Source organism: Malus domestica, chromosome 08 (assembly GCF_042453785.1).
Source record: "Malus domestica chromosome 08, GDT2T_hap1".
Taxonomy (NCBI): Eukaryota; Viridiplantae; Streptophyta; class Magnoliopsida; order Rosales; family Rosaceae; genus Malus; species Malus domestica.
Genome location: NC_091668.1, coordinates 245,913 through 270,753, shown reverse-complemented (window position 1 = coordinate 270,753; position 24,841 = coordinate 245,913). Strand labels below are relative to the sequence as shown.

At 38.9% G+C, this 24,841-nt stretch overlaps 3 protein-coding genes across 4 annotated transcripts; 1 reads left to right on the top strand and 2 right to left on the bottom strand.

Annotated features, from left to right (window-relative positions):
* Nucleotides 1–4,511: 4,511 nt before the first annotated feature.
* On the bottom strand, nt 4,512–10,640 carry LOC103440178 (O-fucosyltransferase 16). Its single transcript, XM_008378844.4, has 10 exons — nt 10,104–10,640; nt 9,952–10,011; nt 9,758–9,848; nt 9,466–9,542; nt 8,869–8,957; nt 8,567–8,750; nt 7,816–7,997; nt 6,336–6,438; nt 5,665–5,996; nt 4,512–5,571 (listed from the first exon to the last, which is right to left on the bottom strand). Exons 1-10 carry the CDS (start codon nt 10,269–10,271, stop codon nt 5,127–5,129), a joined length of 1,731 nt encoding a protein of 576 aa, XP_008377066.1. The 5' UTR covers nt 10,272–10,640; the 3' UTR covers nt 4,512–5,126.
* A 2,469-nt stretch (nt 10,641–13,109) lies between these two features.
* Nucleotides 13,110–16,057, top strand: LOC103440179 (uncharacterized). The gene is made up of 7 exons (XM_008378845.4): nt 13,110–13,583; nt 13,888–13,977; nt 14,109–14,189; nt 14,386–14,520; nt 14,913–15,131; nt 15,518–15,610; nt 15,693–16,057. Exons 1-7 carry the CDS (start codon nt 13,341–13,343, stop codon nt 15,852–15,854), a joined length of 1,023 nt encoding a protein of 340 aa, XP_008377067.1. The 5' UTR covers nt 13,110–13,340; the 3' UTR covers nt 15,855–16,057.
* Nucleotides 16,058–16,301: 244 nt separating this feature from the next.
* On the bottom strand, nt 16,302–23,515 carry LOC103440180 (pentatricopeptide repeat-containing protein At1g76280). 2 transcript variants are annotated; one of them, XM_008378848.4, is made up of 14 exons: nt 23,241–23,515; nt 23,036–23,129; nt 22,827–22,884; nt 22,382–22,575; nt 21,852–21,959; nt 21,450–21,632; nt 20,277–20,798; nt 19,861–19,956; nt 19,534–19,707; nt 18,800–19,027; nt 17,880–18,023; nt 17,601–17,789; nt 17,379–17,498; nt 16,302–17,205 (listed from the first exon to the last, which is right to left on the bottom strand). In XM_008378848.4, the coding sequence occupies exons 1-14, from the start codon at nt 23,258–23,260 to the stop codon at nt 16,801–16,803; spliced, it is 2,535 nt and encodes an 844-aa protein (XP_008377070.1). In that variant the 5' UTR covers nt 23,261–23,515; the 3' UTR covers nt 16,302–16,800. The 2 variants fall into 2 exon arrangements, with proteins under 2 accessions (XP_008377070.1, XP_008377069.1); XM_008378847.4 differs by having other exon boundaries at nt 22,382–22,587; nt 23,241–23,469.
* Between the last annotated feature and the right edge of the window lie 1,326 nt (nt 23,516–24,841).

Sequence of the window (24,841 nt, the reverse complement as noted above, 5' to 3'; positions counted from 1 at the left end):
AAGGCCGACTCAAGAATTTGAGGGTCAAAACAAGTCCATCAAATCAAGTGTGTGTTCGACCTTGATGATATGAGATACTTTTGCTGTTGACAAAGTAATAGATGAATCTGCACGTGTTCTGTTGCACTTGCCTCCACATGCTTCCTTGTATCCTTTTCACTTGCCCTATCTGTTCTTCAGGCAGATGTGGTATTTTTTCTGGAAGCATAAGATGTTGAAGATGAGTACTCGAGAGCAATGTCAGGTAAGTAATCAGGCAATGAGTTCCAGGCAGTCAGTTCCTGACTGGAAGCTTGATTTCAAGTGCTGAATGATTGCTCTCTTTCTCCTTGTCTTGCAGGTAAGCATGATATGGGATACTCTTGCTTTTAACCCTGATGATATGAGATACTCTTACTCTGGTGTGGCTTATTTGCAGAGGTATTATCGGGGGGAAAAGAAGCTGAGTATTTTGAGAGACTCTGCTGAGAGTGCCCTCTTGGATGTGAAGAAAAGTTGAGCATTTTTTTTATTTGCAGATCTGCATGGGTGTGGAGGATGAAGGTCAACATATATAGGAATTATCCCAACAGCGAGTAGTAACGTTATTCCTTTACCCTTCTTGGTTATAACAATGTAGTGGAAGCTACAAGATTCACGTGTTTTAACTTTGTTAGAGCACTTTGAAAAAGTGGTCTGTGGTATCTGGAAAGCTGATGTTGCGTGTGAAGATTGCAGACAAGCTTTATCCAAGGAAATCTGGCTCTCGAAGTTCGAAGAGCGGTGCCTCTTCGGTTTTCTAACAAGCAATCCTATCGGGATCTGGCTCTCGAGATTCGGAGAATGATGCCTCTTCGATTATTGAGAAAGCAATCATGTTAGGAGTCTGGCTTTCGAGATTCTGAGAGCGGTGCCTCTTCGATTTTTGAGAAAGAAATCATGGTGGGAGTTTAGCTTTCGAAATTCGGAGAGCGGTGCCTCTTCGATTTTTGAGCAAGCAATCCTGGTGGGAGTCTGGCTTTGAGATTCGGAGAGCGGTGCCTCTTCGATTTTGGGAAAGCAATCCTGGTGGGAGTCTGGCTCTTGAGATTCAGATAGCGATACCTCTTCGATTTTTGAGCAAGTAATCATGTTGGGAGTGTTTTCTCGATATGAGTAAAGGTTGGGCATTTTTGCCATTCTACCTTGCCACGGAGCACGGAGGTTGACACACATAGGGACTTTCCAGTTATCAAGCAGTGGTGTTATTCCTTTACCCTTGTGGGTAATGATAGGGTAGCTGGACCTTCAAAATTTACGTGTCTAAACTTTGTCAGAGATCTTTGGCAAAGTTATTTGTGGTACCCAAGGAGCTGATGTTGCTTGTGGGGATTGTCGACATATTTTACTCAGGAAAATCTGCTTCTCGAAATCCGGAGAGTGGTGCATCTTCGATTTTTGAACAAACGGCTATGCTGCCATTTCTTTTATAGGGGCACCAATAGTGTGCAAAAAGTACGTTCAGAGAGTTATTGCTTGTAAGAATTTTCCCCTTGTTTTTGTACTTCAGAGATTTATTGGACCTCATTTCTCCTTCATCATTTCTGAAAATGTCAGGCCTATCCGACCATTGTTTTGACTTGAACTTTGGTAAAGAGGCAGCCATGCCTCCTCAAGACAACATATGGCGCCCATCCTTCTTATCCTCTACTAGTCTTCTTACCGTTATGGACTCTGTGATGAAGAATGATATGACTGCTGCGGTGGTGGCCAGAAACATTCTCACTCCCAAAGATAACAGACTACTTTCCAAATGGTCTGATGAGTTGGTTGTTAAGGATTCTCTGGCTCTCAGTGTTCAGTGTGCAGGTTCTGTGTCTAATATGGCCCAACGCCTATTTGCTCGAACCCGCTAAGTTGAATCATTGGCGGCTGAAGTGATAAGTTTCAAACAAGAGATTAGAGGGCTCAAGCATGAGAATAAACAATTGCACAGGCTCGCACATGACTATGCCATAAACATGAAGAGGAAGCTTGACTAGCTGCAGGAATCTGATGGTCAAATTTTACTTAATCATCAGAGGTTTGTAGGTTTGTTCCAAAGACATTTATTACCTTCGTCTTCTGGGGCTATACTGCGTAATGAAGCTCCAAACGATCAACCTTCGGTGCCTCCTCCTTCTGAGGTTCTGCCCAGTACTGAGGCTCCAAATGATCACCCACCGGTGCCTTCTCTTTCTGGGGCTCTGCCAACTGCTGAGACTTCTCTTGAGTAACCTTTGTGAAGACTCCCTCTTGTTTGTTTATTTTGATTCATGTATATGTACATATTTGTAACTTATCGGAGATATCAATAAATAAGCTTTGCTTCAATTCAACGTATTGTGTTAAATACACCAAAGCCTTCTTCACTAAGTTCTTTGAATTTTTTTCTTTTGTTGAAGCTTGTATGTTGAAGCTTTATGAGTGAAGCATGTAGGTTGAAGTAGTGCTCCTTTAATTTCTCGAGTGAGGAAAACTTCTTGGTTGGAGACTTGAAAGATCCAAGTCACTGAGTAGTCGTGAACCTTCCAAGTACTGAGGTGTAGTAGCATATGGTAGGAGTCCCCCAAGTCTTTGGTCGAGGGAGTTGACGAATGAGGTGTCTTGCTAGTAGCTAAGTTTCCAAAGTAACAAAACTTCACCATTTTCCTTTCTAAGTGGTAGTCCAAAACTCCTCATTCATATATATTTGTTATGAAAGTTGTTAGGCCCAAAGAAGAGGAGGCCTAGGCCTTTTTTTTTGTCGATTTTCCGAATTTCCGAATTTTCGAATTTCCGAAAAAAATAATATATATATATATATATATATTTAAGCTTTATAGGTTAAGTTTTGGTGTTGAAGCTTTGTAGGTGAAGCTTTGAGGTTGAAACTTTGTTGGGTATCATGAATTGATTTTGCTTCACACTATCTTGATCAAGAGTGTGTGAAGCTTTTGGCATTTGTAGTTGAAGCTTTGGTGTTGAAACTTTGTAGGTGAAGTTTTTGTGTTGAAGCTTTGTAGGTGAAGCTTTTGTGTTGAAGCTTTGTAGGTGAAGCTTTGGAGTTGAAGCTTTTGTAGGTGAAGCTTTGGAGTTGAAGCTTTGTAGGTGAAGCTTTTGTGTTGAAGCTTTGTAGGCGAAGCTTTGGAGTTGAAACTTTTGTAGGTGAAGTTTTGGAGTTAAAGCTTTATAGGTGAAGCTTTTGTGTTGAAGCTTTGTAGGTGAAGGTTTTGTGTTGAAGCTTTGTAGGTGAAGCTTTATAGGTGAAGCTTTGGTGTTGAAGCTTTGTAGGTGAAGGTTTTGTGTTGAAGCTTTGTAGGTGAAGGTTTTGTGTTGAAGCTTTGTAGGTGAAGCTTTATATATTATGATATTTGTTACAAGTGTCGGCCATAAATCATCGTTCAAACTATTTATTTTTACCTTTGCCTCACCATGAAGTTTAAAAATTATAGTGATACGTTCCGTTATATTCTTGAGGGTGGAACCCTATTTTAACAATGTTTTGGGCCTCACTACTATATTTTTCACTTATTTTTTGTTTTCGAATTAAATAGTCTACTAAATATACATTTGTTGCTCAATAAATCGTAAATTTGCTTCCAAATGCTTTATAAATTTTCCTTAATTGTCACGGAAAATATTTCGTGAAAATAAAAAATTTACGTTTTAACAAAAAACGTGGGTTAACACTCACGGTTTTTTGTCTGTTTTTACAAATTCGTACATAAATCGTCGTTCAAACTATTTATTTTCACCTTCGCCTCATCGTGAAGTTTGAAAATTAAATTAATACTTTCCGTTAATATTCTTGAGGGTGGTTTTGGACCTCTCTACTATATTTTTCATTTATCCTTTTAGTTTTGGACTTAAATAATCTACTAAATATACATTTGTTGCTTAATACATTGTACATCCACTTCCAAATGCCTTATAAAATTTTCCTTAATACTTATGGAAAATATTTCGTGAAAATAAAAAATTTGCAGTTTTTGACAAAAATCGTGGGCTAACACTCACAGTTTTTAGTCGGTTTTGTAAATTCGTAAATAAATCATCGTTCAATATTTTTAATTTCACCTTCGCCTCACCGTGAAGTTTTGAAAATTAAGCTTGGGGTAGGGCAAAAATAACATGAAAATTAATTCTGAATGGTGTTTGTGGAAATTGGCAAATCGATAAAAAAATCGAATGCTTTAGTTTTGCGAGGAATTTTGCACTCAAATTAAGGGCAAAGTTTTTAAGTCCTTTGGAAGTGGTCTTGTAATTTATGGAACTCCAGAAGTATTTTTTATGACACTATTTTATTCATTTCACCGGCTAGTTTTTTTTTTAATTTTTTAATTTTTTAATTTTTTAATTTTTATGAAAAACCGGCTAGCTAAAATTGTACAAAGCTTAGGGTGGGGCAAAAGTGACATGAAATTGGGTTCTGAATGTAGTTTCTAAGTTGCATGCGAATTAAGGAATAATACATAGAAAACGCTAGTAAGTCCCGGAAGTCATTTCCAACATATAATTCAAAAAGATTAGGGTGCGACAACAAAACAAAACATTTTTAATGGACCTTTTAGAAATACAGAAATTGGTCAAGTCTAAATTTATTTACAACTGCCGTGTGTTTCTCAATTTGGTAAAAATATCCATAAAAGAATGCAAACCAAACCCCGGACACCAACCCCATCCTTAGTATGATTTCTCAGGTGACTTGAAAAGAAACTAACACTAAACTCTTGGAGTCGCTCAAAAATCCTTGGTACGAATAAGCCTCAAGGCTCAAGCCAACCATGGTCTCCGCTTCAGCCCACATACCTGTTTCACAAGCCCCGGTGTTTCAGAAACTAACACTCTCTGAACATCCATCTTCCACTCAGGTCACTTATAGATACCATCGCAACCCCCGGTGTTTCACAAGCCCAAAATCAGTTTGCTGCTATCAAATGAGCTTCGTGCCACTGTTCATATATGTAGGATGCACATTATCTATGCTCCTACTTTTATATACAGTAGATATAGGAGGAACCATATCCAAAACTTTTTGGCTTGGCTACAGCTTGAAAATTTTGAGGGGGGGGGAATATGAAGAAATTGCGTATAGGAATCAGTTAAATGCTGTTGACAACTATTAGCAAGGGTCAAGGTAGAACCGTCTAGTCTGAAAGCATCTCCTCCAATTCAGGTTCCTCGGAGTTGAAAGCGTCATAATCCACGCCTGTTCGGTTTAACAGATCATTGTCCAAGGGGCCACTTTCATATTCATCCTCATCAGTATCAGGCCATTCTGGATCATCTTCCATGTTTTGGGCATGAAATTCTACTTCGTCTTTTCTTGTTATATTATTACTCTTACCGTATTTTCTAGGTCCCACATCCCTCTTGGCTTTGGCCTGGGAATCTTCACATATGCAGGTATATGGGTTCTCATGAAAACCACCCCTACCTGGCCTCACTTCATTCGGCTCACCCATAAAGCCTCTCTGATAAGTACGAACATTAGAAGCAAAAGCTCCCCAGGTCATGTTCTCTTTGCTTAGGAACAAGCGGTAGAGTTTTTTAGCATTTGGACGAATGGTAGGCTTATGTCCAAAATATCTCCTGCAACAAATAAAAGATGTGAAAACTAAGCAGGCAGGGGGGAAGAAGAATAAGATAAGAAGAGAAATGAAAAGGGAAAGAAAGACAGCACACCTTCGTCCGGCTAATATTTTGGCCATATTGCCATTGTTGTTGGTGACAAAGACATCACTCTCATCACAAACTATAAAGTCAAGTGCCGCCATACGAGAAGAAAATGAATAAAACGGTTCCAGTTCCTCCTTGGTTGCTATTGTCTCTTTTGAATAAAAGTTGGGGAATAGTGCCTTAAGGGGTGCCAATGTTTCTTCTCCTCCATAGACTTCCCCTGATGCCACATAGATGTGAACATCGCTGCCATAACCCAGTGCTCTCAACATCAGACCGACTTCCTCTGGAGTAAGTGGACACCTCCCATGCCTCCTAGGCTTATCAGGATTGCTAATCTGCAACTCCATCCAAAATACATCTTATAGACTACCTTCTAAAAGATACAGAGCAATGGGATATAAATCGACTCGATACACACATCATACTTGATTAGAGACTAAAGTCTGGAACAGGCAGAGGCCTAGCATTGTTCAGAACATTTTCTTTTCAATTTCCTATCTCACAGTTGCTTATTTTTTACTATTTACTAAACAAACATAAGCGCGCGCACAACTTGCGCTTGCACATTTATTAGAATAAAAAATAGAGGGTCGGGTTTTAATCAATTTACTCTCAGTATCTGATTCAGGGGAAATAAGATGACATAAATCCAAAAGGACAATCTTAATCCTTACATGTAAAGTCTTCCACCTCTTTCGTATGGCACCCAGTTCTTTCCTTTCCTTGTCTCCTCCACCATAATAACATCCTGAGAATGCAAGCATATCAGGTTCATACCTGTAACAGTAAACATTTAACTGCATCAAGAAACAACTTCACAAGTAAGCTTTAAAATTTGCAGAATCTTGTTTCTAATATGGGGGCAACCTGTTAGTTGCCCAACTGTGTGAAGGTATTTGGGGGTTTGTGTTAGCCTACTCATGATCATGCACTTGTAAGTGTTTCTGTAAAGGCTTTTTAGACAAAATGGTCCCTAAGATTTGCATAACACGTCTGAGATTGAAAATCAATAGAAATGGTCCCTGAGATCGTCCACCATCGATTATTTTGGTCCTTCCATTAAAAACTCCGTTAAGTGTCCCCGAGCTCTTGGCCGAAAGTTTGGACAATTTTCAAGGCTTCGTAACTCAATCATTTCTTAACCAAATTCGACCCATAATATATCAAAATGAAGATAGAAAAGTGTAGAACAAAATTATACCTATTTGGAAGTCCAATGGTTGCCGGAGATGGCCGGAAAATAGCCCAAAAGGTGACTGGTCTGCGGGAAAACTGGAAAACTCACCGGAAATTGGGTAAACTTTAAACGTTCATAACTTCTTCAATACTCAACAAAATTGAGTGATTCAAAACGAAAATCATACTTCTTGACGAAACGAAGAAAATGGTACCTTTCTCAACAGCTAAATCACCGTGGTTTAGCCGGAAAACAGCTCGAAAGTGGTTGTCTTGGTCTCGAGTTAGCCACTTTCGAACCGTTTTCCTGCCAAACCACGACAAATTAGCCATCGAGAAAGGTAACATTCTCTTCGTCTCGTTGAAAAGTATGATTTTTGTTTTTGAATCACTCGATTTCGTTATGTATTGAAGAAGTCATGAACGTTTAAAGTTTACCTAGTTTCCGGCGAGTTTTCCAGTTTTCCCGCGGACCAGTCACCTTTTAGGCTATTTTCTGGCCATCTCCGGCAACCATTGGGCTTCCAAAAAGGTATAATCTTGTTCTACATTTTCATATCTTCATTTTGACATATTATGGGTCGAATTTGGTTAAGAAACGATTGAGTTACGAAGCTTTGAAAATTGCCCAAACTTCCGGCCAAAAGCTCTGGGACACTTAATAGAGTTTTTAACGGAAGGACCAAAAAATTGGATGGTGGACAATCTCAAGGACTATTTCTATTGATTTTTCAATCTCAGAGACCAAAGTGATGTGTTATGTAAATCTCAGGGTCCATTTTGGCTAAAAAGCCTTATGTAAATGTATCAACTAGATATGGAAAGCAGGTATACTAATATACATAGAAATATGATCATGGAACAAGGTTTGACCTACAATTTTATGGCTCAATCTAAATATGCAAGAAAGACAGGGCAATAACGCTAGTTTAAATGGTCGTTCTATACATAAAAACAATAAAAGATGGATAAAATTACCTCAGGTGCAATGCGATATAATGCTTGCTTCTCATCCTCATTCGATGAACCAACTTTTTAGCCATTTTCTGTATTGGGTCAGTAAACTTTAAAGCATGGTAGTTGACTCTACATCTTAATTTTTGCAGATCTGTATTCAACCTGTTTGCAAGTCTGTAATCAAACTTGTTGAGCTGAACGGCCTGTTGCAGAATGAAAACTAATAAGTGCCTTTTCCATAAATTTTGTATACTTGTAGAAAGATAATTCAAGAAGACGTATCTAGGGATGCAAACAAGTGGTGCCATCCATTAAGGGATCAAATCAATCACTAGAGCCACACTCAAAGCTAAACTTACACTTATTTAGTAAACGAGCCCAACCTTGGGGCTTGGCTCATGTACTTGCAAGCCTGAATATATTGTTTTTATTTTAAATGCAATAATATAATCCTTATGAAAAACAAAATGTCTGACCAAGAAAAATGCAAGGTATGCTATGCCTTTCCATGTTTACTTCACATCGGGTTCATCGGTTATGCAATGTTTCGATTTTCAGACAAGAACCATTTGGTCCACAAGATTGGGCACTAGATAAGTGCACGAAATATGGAAATATCATGTATTTCGAAATTAACAGTTGGCAAACAAACAGCGGAACACAAAAATAAGCAAAGGAGAAGGCAGTAGTGATGCAACTTACAGAGGAAAAGAAGTTTCTACATTCAATAAGAATTAAAAGCTTAAGAAGCTTAAGAGAACTGAAAACTTACATGCCTTTTCAAAAGAACAGGTAATACACGATTTTGATAACATCTTTCACTACACTTCCTTGGAACACGCATAGTGGATGGTGTCCACATTTTACCTCCCTTTCTTGGAAGCTGCTTTATGATTTTAACATCTTTTGACAGAAATGATATGAACCAATCAACATCAAAGATCTCTGAAAAGTTACTGCAAAAAAAAAAAAAAAACAAAACAAAACAAAACAATTGATTGAAACATGTCCATGCAATTACAAAATCCAGATTGCAAGTAAGTATGGAAGCATAGATATGATTCAAGGACTGACCTTGCATCCTTCCAGAAAGATTTCTGGTCCAACTTTGGAACAACAAGACTAGCATTCAGTATACGAGCTGCTACAACAGCATCTGTGATCTACCAAAGGTATAGGTAGAGTAAGCTCCTCACTAAAAGCAACAAAACTATACAAATAATCTATAATCAAGGAGCACAAATGCGACAGGATAGGTTACAAGATGATGACTGGAATAGTACATCCGTATCCCATTATAAGGGGTGACTAAACTAATTCCAGTGAAAAATCAACTAAACCAAAGCCAATCAAGCTATGTCACTAATTATACTCTCAGACTAAGAATACGGATGTCAACTAATAAAGTAAAAGACTATGTCTCCAGAGCCCTCACACATGCAAGGAAAATGGTTGGAAATGCATACATGTAAGCATCAATATTTTATTTAACACCAGGAAAACTCTTGGTCTATATTATACCCTGGTTATGCATCAGTTGAACTGTTCAGAGTTAGGGTGGAATCAAGTATCCCCTCTGACAGCCTCTGGAACCATCAATGCAGTAACGATGACTATAATGCTGCAGAAGATAAACAAAAGTAAAGAAAAAAAAAAGAAAAAGTAAGTTACCCCAGTTCTTTGTTGATTCAAGCCTCCACTGGTTGCAATCGCCAAGTACCTATTAGGACGCGTAATTTCATCAACATCTGCAAATATGGACCAGATAGCGTTCAGGATTATATTAAAAACAGTGATGTCATTGTTAACACAAATGGAAGTGTCATTTTACGAACCATATAAAACAAACATATAACAGAAACCACAAACAAGTAGCAACAACGCATAATTGTGGTCAATCAATTACGAAACCCTATAGACCATGATATACTAAATGGAAAGCAAATCGGAATAAGAAACAGACCTGGAAATTTCTTGGTGGCATTGCTGCATCCATAGTAGAATTTGGAATTCCTGGAGCTCCAAAGATCACGATCTAATCTCCCTCCACCGCTCTGATTTTGAACAAGTAAAGAGAAGCCGTAAAGATCCAAACCAAACCTAACATTACATTAGGTTGAAATCCAAAATTGAGAAGGAAAAAGAAAAGGCCCTAACCGGAACACGGAAGACTGTAAGCCCTGCAGCAACGGCATCGTCGTCCACGGCATCATTGAACTAGAAGGAAAAGATGAAATTAGGATCCGAATCCAATCAAATGAATCGTTAATTGTGAATAAGAAGAAATTCGTGAAAGGGAGAGAGAGTACCTTAGAAGAATGACGTAGTTGATTATTGACATCGAGAGGGGAAGGAGCGAGAACCAAGAGAAGTGCGAAGAGGATGAGAAGTGCTCCGGAGATGGCTGAAATGAGGGGAAGGAGAAAGCGAAAGCGATGGTAGTAGTGGAGGCGGCGGCGCTGGAAATGAAAAGGCATTGGTACAGTGGCACGGCGGGTCTCTTTAAAAGAGTCGCACACTCAATTACACACCTCTCTTGTTTTATTTTGGTTTGTGTGGGTTTTTTAGTTTGGAATCTGGATGAATGAATTATGAAACAGATCGACCACCAAGCACCACCGCCCTCCCACTACCCGCAGAGGCTGAGACTTAAGGTTGTGCGATGTGGATGGGGTGTGTGGGTTGGCAGCCTGGCACCCAGCACAACGAGTAGACTACTGGCCCCCCCCCCCCCCTCTCTCTCTATTGTACGAGACGATACGAACCGGTTTTGTTGCTGACACTCTGCTCTCTGCTCTGCTCCCGTGCCAAATTTGAAATGGAGGTGGATTGTCTGCCATTTTCATACTCCTCTTAATGATCACGTCAATATTTTATATTAATTTTTTTATAAAAATAATAAAACAAAAAAAGTAAGCATATAAAATATTAACGTAGCTTAACTATAACCACACAAAACAAAAGAAAATGATAAAAGTATGAGAATGGAAAGCAGACAATCCATCTCCATTTGAAATAAACATTTACAGATTCTCCCTTCACCAGCACAGATAACTATTTGATTTTTCCTTACCCTTTTTATTTTCTTTTGGTCTAGAAGCGTTAGCACACGTGCTTGCTTCTTCCACGCCTAGTAGTAACTTTTTGTTTTTTATTTTTTTTTCGTATGCATAATTAGTAACTTTATTTATTTATTTTTGCAAATTGCAGCAAGTCCGTTTTAACCAAGTTTTGAGTTCTAAATTTGTTGGTGATGGCGATGGTGGGGTGGTTTCTTAGCTTAAAATGAAGTTGCAGCAAGTCCGTTTTAACCAAGTTTTGAGTTCTAAATTTGTTGGTGATGGCGATGGTGGGGTGGTTTCTTCGCTTAAAATGAAGTGTTGTCGATTGATTGGTTTGCCAAACAGATGGATGCATGTGGCATAGTGCTTCCCATCCACTTCCAAGTTCTGGCAGTTGACCTTTTGCCTTTGGAGGTGGGAGTAGGGTTGTAACATTTGTTCATTTTCTCCGTCTGCGCTCCACCCATTTCCATTCACATTCCAAAACCAAGGAAGAGGATCCTCTCCCTCTCCGGATGTCTATAGATGTTGACAATGAATTTCTGAAACTTACTTCTCTCCCAAAAAGAGGAAAGCAGATATTAGCTAACATATTAGTTCTAAGTTATCGCTGGTGGGATGCCGTGGAGATTTCTATAGCAACCCCCAGACCCAGTCTGCTCTTCCCATCCATCCCTTCAAATTTCGTCCCCAGAATTCCAATTTTATTGTTGAGCGGTCCAACCCACGATGGACTTTGGGCTTTTTTCACTAAGGGGGCGTTTGTTTCACCTCCTTAGGAGGGACTGGACTGGACTGGACTGGACTACAGTCCCATGTTTGATAGGTGTTGGGACTAAGTTAAGTGGAACTAAAGGGGACTCGTGTGGACTACGGGGCTCGCTAGGTAGTCTTAGCGAGACCCTCCAAATACCACCGGATTGCTAAGATCGTTGCTCTGCTCGACTCCTCAGCGCTTTGCTTGACTGCTCACCCTGCTCGACAACCTCACCGGACCATCCCAGGACAACCGCCGCGTCCTCGTAAATCGCCGCTCTCATTTCCTTCTTCCTCACTGCCTCGCACATTAAAATATCCAAAACATCTAACCCCAGATTCGGAGTCCACAACCTTCCACAGTCCACAAACAGAGACAAATTTAACAAAGAAGACAGAATCCAAACAAAAAAACAGCAGCAGAGAAGACAGAATCCAACCCCAGATTCGGAGTCCACAACCTCCGAATTTTGCAAAATGTAGAATCGAGCTTCGTTTTTCTCGTTTGTCCACCGGGTCTTCCTCTTCGATTTGTCCACCGGGTCTTCCTCTTCGATTTGTCCTCCACCGGGTCTTCCTCTTCGTTTTTCTCCTCCTCTGGTGGACAAGCCCGACGATCCCATGAACAAAAACCAGAAAAACGAAGCTCGATTCTTCATTTTGCAGAATTTTTTTTGCAATTAATCAGTTTTGGCAATTAATCAGAAAAAAGAGGAAAGGGACGGAGAGTGTGGGACGGAGAGAACGAGGAAGAAAATGATGGAGGCTTCCAGAGAGAGGGAGAGTATTATTAGAAGAAAAAAAAAGATAGAATTAATTAATATAATATTATTAGATATGAATTAAAAAATATAAAATATTGTAGTTTGTTATTATCCTTCTTTTTAGTCCGACACTGCACCAAATGCTTCACTAAATCAGTCCAGCTTAGTCTAGTCTAAGCCAGTCCAGCTTAGTCCCTGAAGCTAATCCAGTCCGAGATAGTCCGGTGCAACAAACGCACCCTAAAGGTCAAAACTCTGCTTTCTCTCTCTAACATTAAGACATCAATTTTTTTTTTTTAATTCCTCGATATTTTTACGTTAAGAAGAGGGAGAGTTTGACAAAGTCACATAATGGGCAGCCTAATGTAGTATCGAATTCGCCATTCATGAGATTCGAACATAAAACCTCTCACTTTCAAGGAAAGAAGAATACCACCAAATTGAATGACAACATTAAGACTTCAATTAGATTTTGAGATCTTTAATTTTAGGACATGAAAAATGCTAAAAAGATTATGTAAATAGTGGAATTGTACTAAAAAAATAAGACGGTGAAGAGTTCATAAAAAATATTTTTTAAGAGTCATTTCTCTCAATATATATTGTTGAAATATCATTGAATCAAAAGTAAAAAAGTGAGTATATAACTCGAACTAAGATTGCAGTTACTTTTTAACTGTGATAACCAGCTTACATATTATCCAATAGTGCAGCCGCACGGTAATTTTCGTGGAGTATATTATACGCACGTTTAAAGCACACGTGCAAAGGCCTCGGCTCCTCATCCCCTGCGGTGTAGTTTGGAGTCTCAAGTCTCACCAACTGCGTCTGGCGTGTTTGTTGTTGTTGATGGCAAGAACACTAGAGTAGCAGTAGTAGGAATAGGGATATTAGGGAATTGCGAGACTTAATTGAATTCTCATTCTATTGGATTTTTAGGAGGAAAAGGGCAGCTAACGAAACCATGTATTGGTTGACGGTCAAGCCCTCTTTCATCTTACCCAAATTGTCTCCGCCGTCGTCGTCGTCTTCTTCTTCTTCTTCTGCACATTGTCGAGCTGGGCCGTGTTCTTCCTCTATCAGCTTCCCAATAAAGACGAGAAACAGAGGAAACAGACGCCCACTGAGACTTGATGCTTACGATTCCTCAAAGAGCGACACTCCCAATGGCTCTGCCGATTCCAACCCTCCCAACGCCACCACTCTGGTACTATCTCAATTTTACTCCCCTTTGTTAATGTTATGCTAGTCTAGTTGTCGTTTACTGGCCGTTTATATAGTAATTTTAGCGTATTTGAGTTTGTATGTTACTGAACAATTGATATGGATTATGGATGACGATGATGATATTGCTCAGATGGTAACAACAATACCCGCAAACTAGAGCTTTGAATCAACGCGTCATGCTTCATTTCGCCAACTATCTAGTTGAAACACATATATGATTGTTTTGCTAGCTAGCTCATATCATTGACTGAACTTCTTGCTGGCTACTTTCCTCAACTCGACAGCCAAAGAGCAGGAGAGAAATTCTGTTGGAGTATGTCAAAAATGTGCAGCCAGAATTTATGGAGCTGTTTGTAAAAAGGGCGCCCCAGCAGGTATTTCTACGTTTATTTGCCATTAGTGCATACTATCTTAATGTCGACGAGGGTGTATTACCATGACCTACTAATGCAATTTTCATGCCTTCTCCACTGACTTGACAGCATGTTAACGCTTATTCATGTAGGTTGTTGATGCAATGCGCCAAACAGTGACAAACATGATTGGAACATTACCCCCACAATTTTTTGCAGTGACAGTGACCACCGTAAGTCTATAACTTTTATTCTTTCTTTTCGTTGCCATATCAGCTTGAGTATAGTAACATATGATTTGATGGGGTTCTTTATGTTGGAATTTGGGCGGCTGACTGATTTTAAACTGATGCAAATTTCATCTGATCTGAGTATAGCAACATTTAAGGAATTTATGTACTCAGTGGGATTGGTTAACTTCCATCTCAGGTCGCAGAAAATCTTGCACAACTCATGTACAGTATCATGATGACTGGATATATGTTTCAGAATGCACAGTACAGGTTGGAACTGCAGCAAGGTTTAGAGCAGCCAGCTGCTCTTCCTGATGTGCAAGATACAAAGGTAATATTTTTTCTCATTTTCTTTTCACTTTCTATTTATGAACCATACTCATCCTTTTGGTCGTTGAGGAAACCTTCTACCACATTATCATTTACCGAAGAAAAACCATACTGTGAATTTGAGAAGGCTTTGGCTTACCATGTATTTGTTATTGTGTATTTCTGATGGAACTGAGATTAGGTCGTGATGGCAAGTTCAATCATCTGACCCGTGTCACTAACATGCAAACTCCTGCTTCTCCTAAGTAATATGTAGAGTTTGTGCATTCGCTCATTCTGATGTTTCTGATACATTTTTCATAGTCGTTTATATGACTTTTTTCAATCTTTCTTGTTTAGTTATCGAGAAGTTCTGCTGTACAACCTTTAAATAGTGCCCTGTGACTGTTACAGGATGCACCAGATTATGCACCCGGTACACAGAAGAACGTGTCAGGTGAAGTTATTAGGTGGAATAATGTTTCTGGCCCTGAGAGAATAGATGCTAAGAAGTACATTGAGTTACTTGAAGCAGAGATTGAGGAACTAAATAACCAAGTTGGTAGGAAATCCACGGGCGGACAAAATGAATTGTTGGAATATCTGAAGTCTCTTGAACCCCAAAATTTAAAGGTAAACAACAACCCTCTGCTTATCCCAACTACTTTTGGTTGGCTAAATGTTTAGGTTCGTGGCTGGCAGCTGTGCAATGGTAGGTTTGTGACTAAATTGTAAGTCCTTTCTGTTGGAACGTCTCAAGGCGCACACTACTATTATTAATATGTTACTGTTATTGTCCGAGGTAAAATTTTGGTTGAAAAGATCATATGAGTTGGCTGCGCCATCATCCACAACATATTGTAGCTATCTAATGTGAATTGTACTACTGTTATTTTTACAAAGGAGAAAAGCACTCATAGTTGTTTGTCATGAAAATTATCCATTATTGCTTCTGAAATTAGTAGATTTATTTATAAAGGTCCATAAACCTCTCTGACTTCTGGTTAAATGTCTTCAAGGAATTGACGAGCAGTGCTGGAGACGATGTTGTGGTTGCGATGAATACATTCATCAAGCGGCTTTTGGCTGTTTCTGATCCTGGCCAAATGAAGGTTTGCCATATCATATTGCTCTTAAGTTGATGAATGCATTCATCAAGTAACCTTGTTGAACAACTGGTATGTGTTGGTACAGACAAGTATGACAGAGACAACTGCACCAGAACTTGCGAAGCTGCTGTATTGGCTGATGGTTGTTGGATACAGCATTCGCAATATCGAAGTTCGTTTTGATATGGAACGAGTACTTGGGACTCCACCGAAGCTCGCAGAATTGCCTCCAGGAGAAAACGTTTAATTACTCGGCAAAGAATTGCAAAATAGGCGTGGAAGTTAATGAGAGGGGATGTCGGAGGGTGGTGGTCTTCCATAGAGATACTCGCAAGCATGGAAGGAGAGAAAAAATTAGATGAAAATTAGGAGGCGGCCCGGGATTTCTACTTTTAGCAAGAAACTCCAAATAATATTTTTTTTAGCAATAAACTTGAACTTTTGTCCTAATTCATTTTTTATTTTGGTCCGTCTTTTATGTTGTTTGAAAACCATTTTTCCAATAACAGATTGACTAATGATTAGAAGAAAAAAAAAAACTACACTAAATACAACATTAAAAACCCCAAATAAGATTTTGTTTCGAATATTTGTACTGGGCTAGCCTGCTACCGCTACTGCAAGGGCGGCCGAATATCCCTGATTACAAATAGAAGCATGACACAATTAATTCAAAAAAAAAAAAAATGCGAACTTGTTCCACAAGGCTATTACTATTAGGCACTGTTAATCTTGTTTAGACAACTGCAGACCGATTTAGGCACACTTATCCTTGTTTACACGAGCAACAACTTACAAATTAACACCATCGGATAGAAAATTAGAAGGGCATCCCGTCATCCAAAACCGCCCATTACTAAGTAACATCCACACTCGGCTCACCTAATTTTCTACAATCTACAATACATCAGTGCTTGTTTGTTCCCAGACCTTCCTAGTTGGTCCATTTTATTCAATATTAGTCGCACTACGTATTAATCGCCCCACTGTGGTCTCATCAGGACCTAAACCGGTGTCTTTGTATTCTAGGATCTCTTTTCTGCTAAAGTGCTTCTCATGTCCTCTCTCTTTCCTTCACAAGGCCCTAAACCCTTAGGCCTCGTTCCAACACCACGCACCCCCACCCACCCCCCCCCCCCCCCCCCACTAAAAAAATAAAGGAAACTTGCTCGAGCCAGAGTTCTACCAATATATTAGGCGGCTCCTTTCCTGGTAGTGTAGTTAAATGAGAGTCTTCTGGCCCAAGGGCTTTCACTAGGTGACCAAGAAATTGGGAAGCCGAGCACCGCACACCATCTTAAATTCAAAAGGGCAGCAGCAAGGTTCTCTTCAGAATCTTCAAAAAGCTGTACTATTCGTGATTCCGCTTCCATGTCTTCAGCAAATATAAAGACATCCTCATATTCTGCCTTTTCTGGAAAGCTTCCATCTTCATTGCATATCATACGCATACTCAAAACCTGCAGTGCTTCCATGGCTGTGCTGTGAAAGCCACAGTTCACATATGCCGAGAAAACAAAATGGCAGGTCGCTGGATCAGGCTGGATCTTTTCTTGGTGCATCCATTCAACTACTAATTCAACTGCCTCAATCAATTCCTAACATTCATTTTAGGGAAGAAAAAAAAAAAGAAAGATAAACTATTAGCAAGCAGTGCAACAACATAATATTTGGTTGACCAAACTGTCATAATTTATATCAAGAACCACATTGCTTTTTTGATCTTACAGACACTTCATTTTGAAAGAGAAAAAGGGCACATATGAGATACCTTTTCACAGGCTTTTTGGAGAATGGTATTGAATAACAAAGAATCAAGTTTGTTCCCTTCTGAGCTGGCTTGATCCAAAAGATTCAATGCTTCATCAATGTCATCATCTTCCAACAGAATCTGAAACAAGATAGGCTCACAACATCATAACCCATACTAGATACATATAAAAAGAGGGAATGCACTAACAAGGATAAAAACACCCTTATTAAAACCTTCTACCTTTATGAGAGCAGTGTAAGTCACTGTTACCGGATAAAAGCCATCTCGCAACATCATGGATATCAATGCAGAAGCAGATCTATAACATTTCAGAATGCTACAGCAATCAATCATTATATTATACGTCGCAGCATCTGCCGGGAAACCAAATGACTTCATACTCTTAAATATCTTAATTGCCATTTGACTCTGCATGTAAAGCAGATAACACTGGTCAAATGTTGCACATATCATGAAGTTTCAAACTAAAGGAAAAGCAATAGTGTTGGAAGCACCTACTTCCTTAGCCTCAACAAGTGAATGCAACACCGTATTATAGATGGGTGTTCCCAGATCAACATTATTACGACAAAAAAGATTTTCTGCCACATGCAAATACTGGATCAGCTCTCTTATCATCCCCTCTGTTCCAAGGGCTTTCAACTGGAAAATAAAATAAAGAATGCCCCAAATGAGGTAAGGTGAAACAGGGAAAAAAGAAGAAAAAGAAAGGGACTGAATAGCAAGTAGGATTCCATGAAGGAAAAAAAAAAAAACAGGTAGCGCCCTTGTGAGCTTCAAGAAGTTTTAGTATTACCAAGCAGATGAACTTCAAGAAGGCAGAAAAGAAGTTTTAAATGATCTCATATAATCATAATATCAATGCAACACTAAGCAGTCATGAATGAAACTCCCTGCATGCACAATGAAAATTTTTACAACTATATGTTATTTTCCATCTGTGAGCAATGTCTTTTCTCTTCTAACGCTTTTACCAAAGACTTTGATATGCAAATGTTGCACTCTGTTAAACGATTGGAACTACTGTGTATGTGCACTGTTACAATTTTTTATTATTAACAAATAAAATTCTATCGCAGTACCCATAATAAACACAAGTTTACATATAAAACTTTTTGAGGAAACAAAATGTACATTTATCAAGCTCCTTATACCTTCAATTTGAATAGAGAATTAATTATTTGATAAACCATGCACAGAATGAAGAATATTTTGTCACCTATCAGATTAACATTTTATAACCACATTTTCCCATTATCAGATGATGATGTTCTTAAGATTTCCATCTACAAAATTATGTATCATGTCTCATAGTGCCCCTTGTCAGTCAAACGAGGCAGTATGCCACCTAGTCACCTACCAATACTCCATTTCATTCTCTAAATAAGGGAAGGAGATACATGAGGCTAGGGAGTTACCAAGTTGTTCATTGATAAGTAACTGTGCTGAATACCGTATCTTGCCATATCCATTTCTATAGCATTGATACGTTTAGCAGCATCCACCTGTGACAACATGTTGCCCTCTTCATATGGGGCATTCACGTTTCCAAATAATAAAAACAGCAGCTCGTACGTGTTAATATTAGGCATAACTTCTAATTGTTTCATTTTAGCCAACATCTGCACTGCTCGCTCAGGTTGATCCTGCATAGTTCACACAAAAATATTTTAATTGATTGGAAACAAAAAGAAAAAAACATGAACAAAGCTTTCAGGCACTGGAGAATTTTAAGTATGAAAATAAGAAAACAGATTGATATCCATCTGCTGCCCTCTGCTAGCACAAATACTCTTTTGGTGTGCCCATGTTAAATAACTTCTATTATTAGAGCCAAACAAATTTTTTAACTATCAAAACAAATATGAAGAACCAAAACTTGCACAAAGTTATTCCTGCCATTTACAATATTTAAACCATAGCAAAATCAATCTTAAACAATTACCTAACCAATTCTACTCTTCCTCGTAAAAAGTTCGGGACCAGGTTTTTTTCCCTTTTATTATAGACAAGGGTTTGAATGTTCAGTACCCTCTATCATAGATTACCTATGTGCGCTGCAATCCAATTTTAAGATTTTAAAAGTGCTAATTAACAAGGTCACAGAAGGAATTCTGATATGAGAACTCAGTTTTATACAATATCAGCTCACCGTTGTATCACATGCTGCAAAAAAAGCATTGAAAGGATGTGGATATGAACATTCAGATATTTGATCCAGCAGAGCCTCAGCTAAATTCAGTTCTAGCACTTTGCTGCAACCTATAGAAAGGGTGACAAGAGTGGAATCATATGGCTTCAGATTTCTCTGCTGCATATCTTGTAACTGCAGAAGGATAAAAAAAAAGTTGCAAAATTCTGTAATTAAAAGGCAAAACCAAAACGACCAAAATACATTGCCACCAAATGCAAGATCAGTTTTTTTTTATTTTTTATTTTTAAAAAAGATGATTGGCATATGCAGACCAATATAACTTACAATTTCCATTCCAATACTGAAACCTCTCTGAGAAGCAACTGCTCTGACAAAGCCATCATATGTATGGCTGGATGGTTGCAACCCAAAATTTTGCATCTAGACGAAAATGGGCCTCTTTAGTATGTCATAAGATGATATCTGAACCAAGTATATACAGAATAAAAAAGGGAAGGATAGAGAACCACGTAATTACACTAGAAGATTGAAATCCGCAAAGTAGCCATCACAGCAAAAGCATAGAAAACTGTAATTTAAAATTCTGCATCTTATAATTACATAGTTCCCCCAACAAGAATATCATATTTCAGTGAGTGTACATTTAAGATTTGCTTATATGAACAAAAAATAAAGCCATTTGAACATGTTTGTGTAATAGGAAATCACATAAACAAGCTAAAGTAAAAACGTTATTATACCTGTAGGATTAACTGCTCTGCCAGACCATCATTTCTCAACTGTGCACAAGCATGAATCACATCATTGAATGACCATCTCAAAATTTTCTTAACAGGCTTGCTTAAATGTTTATCAAGCATATCTAGCCGATTATTCTCAAGTTCTCCAACTCCCAAGCCAAAAGTAGTCGACTGATCTGCACTAACAGCATGATCATCCAAAGGTTTACAGTATATGGAAGGAACAGAAAGTTCATTCTCCTCCAAATCTAGTTTCCCCAAGCTTAATTCACAATTTGAAGGTATAGGAATGTCCAATCTTGAAGAAAACAACTTTCCATCAGAAGTTCTATTAACATTCGTGTTTCCCTTGGTGATTAAAGCCACCATACGTTGCAACGTCACATACGCAGATTTTAAATCTCCCAACCTAGTAAAGGACCAAATAAACTTCCGTAGAGGTATAATGCTCAGACTGTAGTGTTTGATATAGTCCTCCCAAATTTCATGTGCTGCAGGGAGGTTTTGTTGCCAAACTGCAAACTAGAAGAAACGAAAATGCAGGGTAACTATGATATGATCCATATAACTTAAAATCAGGTGGTCCTCTTATGCATGCTAAAAGTGAACAACAGGGAAAACATGTCATATCCTCAGACATGGTCAGGGGAAAATAACTAGGCATGTGAGTAAGTCATCCAGAAACATATCTTTGCAATCAAACAGTACAAACACTGTCAATTTTGTAATATCCATCCTTGAAAATTGACGTAAAAGAATAACTTTTTTTTCTTAAGTGAAATCCTGGAAGTGTGAAAATTCAAGAGAGCATCAAATCACCGTCCTCATCCTCATCAAAAATAGAAATGGCAATTGAAGATGATACTTCTGAATGTCACAGACAAATCAGGACACTATGTCCACCTTTTTATCCCTTACAAGCACATTGAAACATTACAACATAAAATATTTGAAGCCAAAATTGGGAGATTAATACTAATCTGAATATCAATCACCCAAACCAATTCCCTTGTTAGGTTATTTACGGTGATTAAAGCAAAAATAAAGGCCATACATTCTTTTATTTGCCTAAATAATAAATGGCTCAAGTGAAGAGGAAATTTTTGTGCGTGAAAAGAGGAAAGGAATGATATTTGAACAGATTAATACAAAAAATTGTTTTTCTTTACACACCTTGAGAAGCTCCGAATATGTAACTTCATTCTTCCCCGCCATTTGATGCTCCATCAAGTCCAAACACTGGTTGGCATTTATCATACTTTGCATTTTAGCACAAGCCCTTAAGAAACTGTTGTAGATAGGTAGAACTGGATAGATGCCTTGACTTTCTCCTAGGAAATTTATCAACTTAAATGCCTGATCAAAGAACAACAGGTAGACACACGAGTGCTAAGTTAATTAAAAGCGGCTGACAAAGAATGATGCTACGGGTATGGTTCCATGTTAATGGCAGCTCTGATAGTTCAATAGCTACAGTAAAGTAATAATATCACAGTAATCCTAAAATAGCTCTGCTATTACCAGCTGACTAGGGTAGCTAGATAATAATGATTAAGTCTATAGCATGAATCTTACCTCCTCTAAATATCCTCCTTTACATAGAGCTTGCATCATGAGCAAGGAGCATAAGTTATTCAGGGTAATCTCCTTTTCATCCATTACTCTCCAAGTCTCCATTACAAACTGCACGAAAAGAAAACAACTAAGTTTAATGTTAGGACCCAAACAAAGATACACTTGGAAGCAACTAGTGCCGTGCCAAAAAATTGGAAGATGCCATCCTTATCTTCACAATGGCATAGCTGAATCAAGCCAAGGGGTAGGATGAGACAATTATAACAGTTAGTTCATTTTCAGAAAGTTATATCAGTCAAAGAGAATTGACAATGTGATCCTACTGATATACATGGAGTAACATTGTCTACAAATAATATTCTAAGCTTTCCTTTGATACTGTTCAAATTACCATAATCAGCTACAAACATCAACAACTTAAATGATGATTAAAGAGCTAGCAAAACAAATCATCTACCTAGTTGATGTAAACAATATGTAGCATAATAAAAGAGACATGCAACCCTTAAATTCCACGTTCGTCAGCTTACCAATGGATCAGGTGACCTGGCACAGTACTTAAGAATATGAAGGAAATCATCAGCTCCTAAGGAATGGTTCACGTGGCTAAGATTCAAAAGCATATTTGAAGCTTTGCCCCTCTCACCCAAGCGTAGTGCATCAACAATTTGCATCTGCACGGACCTTGTAATAGATTCTGCTCCGTGCCACATAACTTGATGACCTGCATTAATCACTATGCACCGAAACTCAGAAAAAAAGACTTGCACATTAATGCTCTACAACTTTTATGTCCATTTGGACTTGTGAACGGGTATAATTGCACGAAGGCAGAACAGGCAAGAATTCACATGCACAAGCGAGAAAACAGAGAAGAGTAGAATAACAAAAGATTAATAAGTAGTGAGAGTGTAAAGCGTGAAGCAGATGGTAGGTAGACAGTTGCTAAAGAGTGGAAGAGTAGGGAAAGATTACCATTAGATGTTGTAAGAGTGCGAGGGGAGTCCAGTTTTTGAGAAGCAAGTCTTGGTCCCTAATGAAAAAAACAAAACTCTAGTAATCAAATCAAGCAGAGAAGCAATAAAGCGAAGAAGAAGATTATTATAATTACAAAGTTCGATTTCATTCGATTCCTGAGCAAACCCACAAGGGAGTGAACATTGCAACATTGGAACTTAACATACATGATGATGATGGTGATGGTGATGGTAGTGTGGTTGAGATTTACAAAGCCAATCTGAAATTGAGCGCAACGAAACCCTCGCTCTCACACTCGCTCTGTAAAAGTAAAACAAGCCAAACATGAATAGAATAGAATAGAATGAACCTAATTCCTAAATCCTAATTCCTAAATATGTAGGAGGACTGGAGGAGGTTCGACGAACTCACAGAGGTCGCCTGTGCATCATTGATTACTGTTAGATTATAAAGCTTCCTCGATCCTCAATCCTCCTAGCCTAGTCGAGCTCTTCTCTTCTGAATTATGTTTAGGGTTTAAGCATTTTGACGGAAACGGGACATTTCTCGGCAAAATTACAGACAGACATGGATTCCCTGGAGTAGGAGGGCTTCAAATTTCTCCGACTCCAGACTCGGGGACTCACTCTCCCCCCCCCCCCCCCCCAACTGCTGACTGCCAACTGCCGAGTCCCAACTGCGAACCTGTGTGACCCAATCCAAGCAACCCGATAAAAAGGCCCAGGCCTGCGCTTTTTTTTTTTTTTTTCCCCTTTCTCTTTACATTACTATTTCTTTTCTTTTATCATTTTTAAAGGAGGTTTTCTTTTTTCCAATTTCTTATTATTATTTTTTTTTTGAAACAAGTACGATATTCATTAACATAACGCAGAATTCATACAAACTGAGGGTAGTGTGCTAAGTGGACCTCGATAAAAACCTTGTCATGGCTTTCAACCCGGTCTAAGAAAAAAAGCGTCACACACAAACAAAGAGCTACCCTCAAAAGTACAATAGAAACTGAAATTACATGCTTTCCTCAAACAAAAGATCGTGGATCAAATCCGGAGGTTCCTCAAACCACAGTACATCATGGAAACAACCGGTGCCCATCCGTGCAAGGCGATGCGCAACTGAATTTCCTTCCCTCTGAATATAACCACACTCCATATAAGGCAACTCCAAAAAGAAATACCTCAAGTCATTTATAATCGTTCCCAAACCGGAATCATCGTCCCCTTTTCCTGCCATAGCAGCAACCACAACTGATGAACCCCTTTCAAATATGACCTTGACTACAGGTGACCAAAACCTCTTAAAGTACTCCACTGCATGACGAGCAGCAATTAGCTCTAACTGCAAAGCCAACGTCGACCCCTCAATAGGTCCCGTGGTAGCTCCCAAGAATCCTCCCGTATGATCTCTAACCACTACACCATAACCCTCCCCTAGAACCACCTTTACTCCATGCACCATCAAAATTACATTTGATCCATCCCACCCGAGGTTTCTTCCATTTTTGAAACACCCGAGTTGCCCCCAGGGTAAGGGATTTGTGCCATCTATGAAATTCATACAACCAACCTTCAGTCCTCAAAACTATCTCATGCGGTGGCAAACTAGTCCCCGTCCACAACACCTCATTTTTATGCTTCCAAATTGCCCAAATCAGCATCAACCAAAGCTCAAAACCCACCACGGAAAGGTTCTACGCACAAAACTTCATCCATTGCATGAAAGGCATTCAGTCCCACCTACTATCCACCCTCAACCCCAAACTTCGAAACCACACAGCTCTCGCCAAGTTACAATTACGAAGAACATGCTCAACTGCTTCTACCGGTACCCCACAAACCACACACGCCACTTCCCCTAATACTTTCCTTTTACTCAGATTCAGACGTGTGGATAATGAATCCAAGCAAGCACGCCAAACACAGATTTTCACTTTCCCCGGGACACTGGCATTCCAAATCTTCTTCCAGGACTTCTCCCCTAAACCACCAAAACAAGATGAAGAACCCGCAACACTA

What these genes read in the sequence shown, in the direction of transcription:
- LOC103440178 (XM_008378844.4), bottom strand. Translation starts at nt 10,271, where the DNA reads ATGCCTTTTCATTTCCAGCGCCGCCGCCTCCACTACTACCATCGCTTT. An exon ending in TGAATCAACAAAGAACTGGG is followed by an intron (nt 8,958 to 9,465) that starts GTAACTTACTTT and finishes TACCTTTGGTAG; the next exon opens with ATCACAGATGCTGTTGTAGC. An exon ending in CTGTTCTTTTGAAAAGGCAT is followed by an intron (nt 7,998 to 8,566) that starts GTAAGTTTTCAG and finishes ATTCTGCAACAG; the next exon opens with GCCGTTCAGCTCAACAAGTT.
- LOC103440180 (XM_008378847.4), bottom strand. Translation starts at nt 23,260, where the DNA reads ATGATGCACAGGCGACCTCT. An exon ending in CCAGGTCACCTGATCCATTG is followed by an intron (nt 21,960 to 22,381) that starts GTAAGCTGACGA and finishes CTTTTCGTGCAG; the next exon opens with TTTGTAATGGAGACTTGGAG. An exon ending in ACTTATCAATGAACAACTTG is followed by an intron (nt 18,024 to 18,799) that starts GTAACTCCCTAG and finishes TTTATTTTCCAG; the next exon opens with TTGAAAGCCCTTGGAACAGA.
- LOC103440179 (XM_008378845.4), top strand. Translation starts at nt 13,341, where the DNA reads ATGTATTGGTTGACGGTCAAGCCCTCTTTCATCTTACCCAAATTGTCT. An exon ending in TTGCAGTGACAGTGACCACC is followed by an intron (nt 14,190 to 14,385) that starts GTAAGTCTATAA and finishes CTTCCATCTCAG; the next exon opens with GTCGCAGAAAATCTTGCACA. An exon ending in CTGATGTGCAAGATACAAAG is followed by an intron (nt 14,521 to 14,912) that starts GTAATATTTTTT and finishes TGACTGTTACAG; the next exon opens with GATGCACCAGATTATGCACC.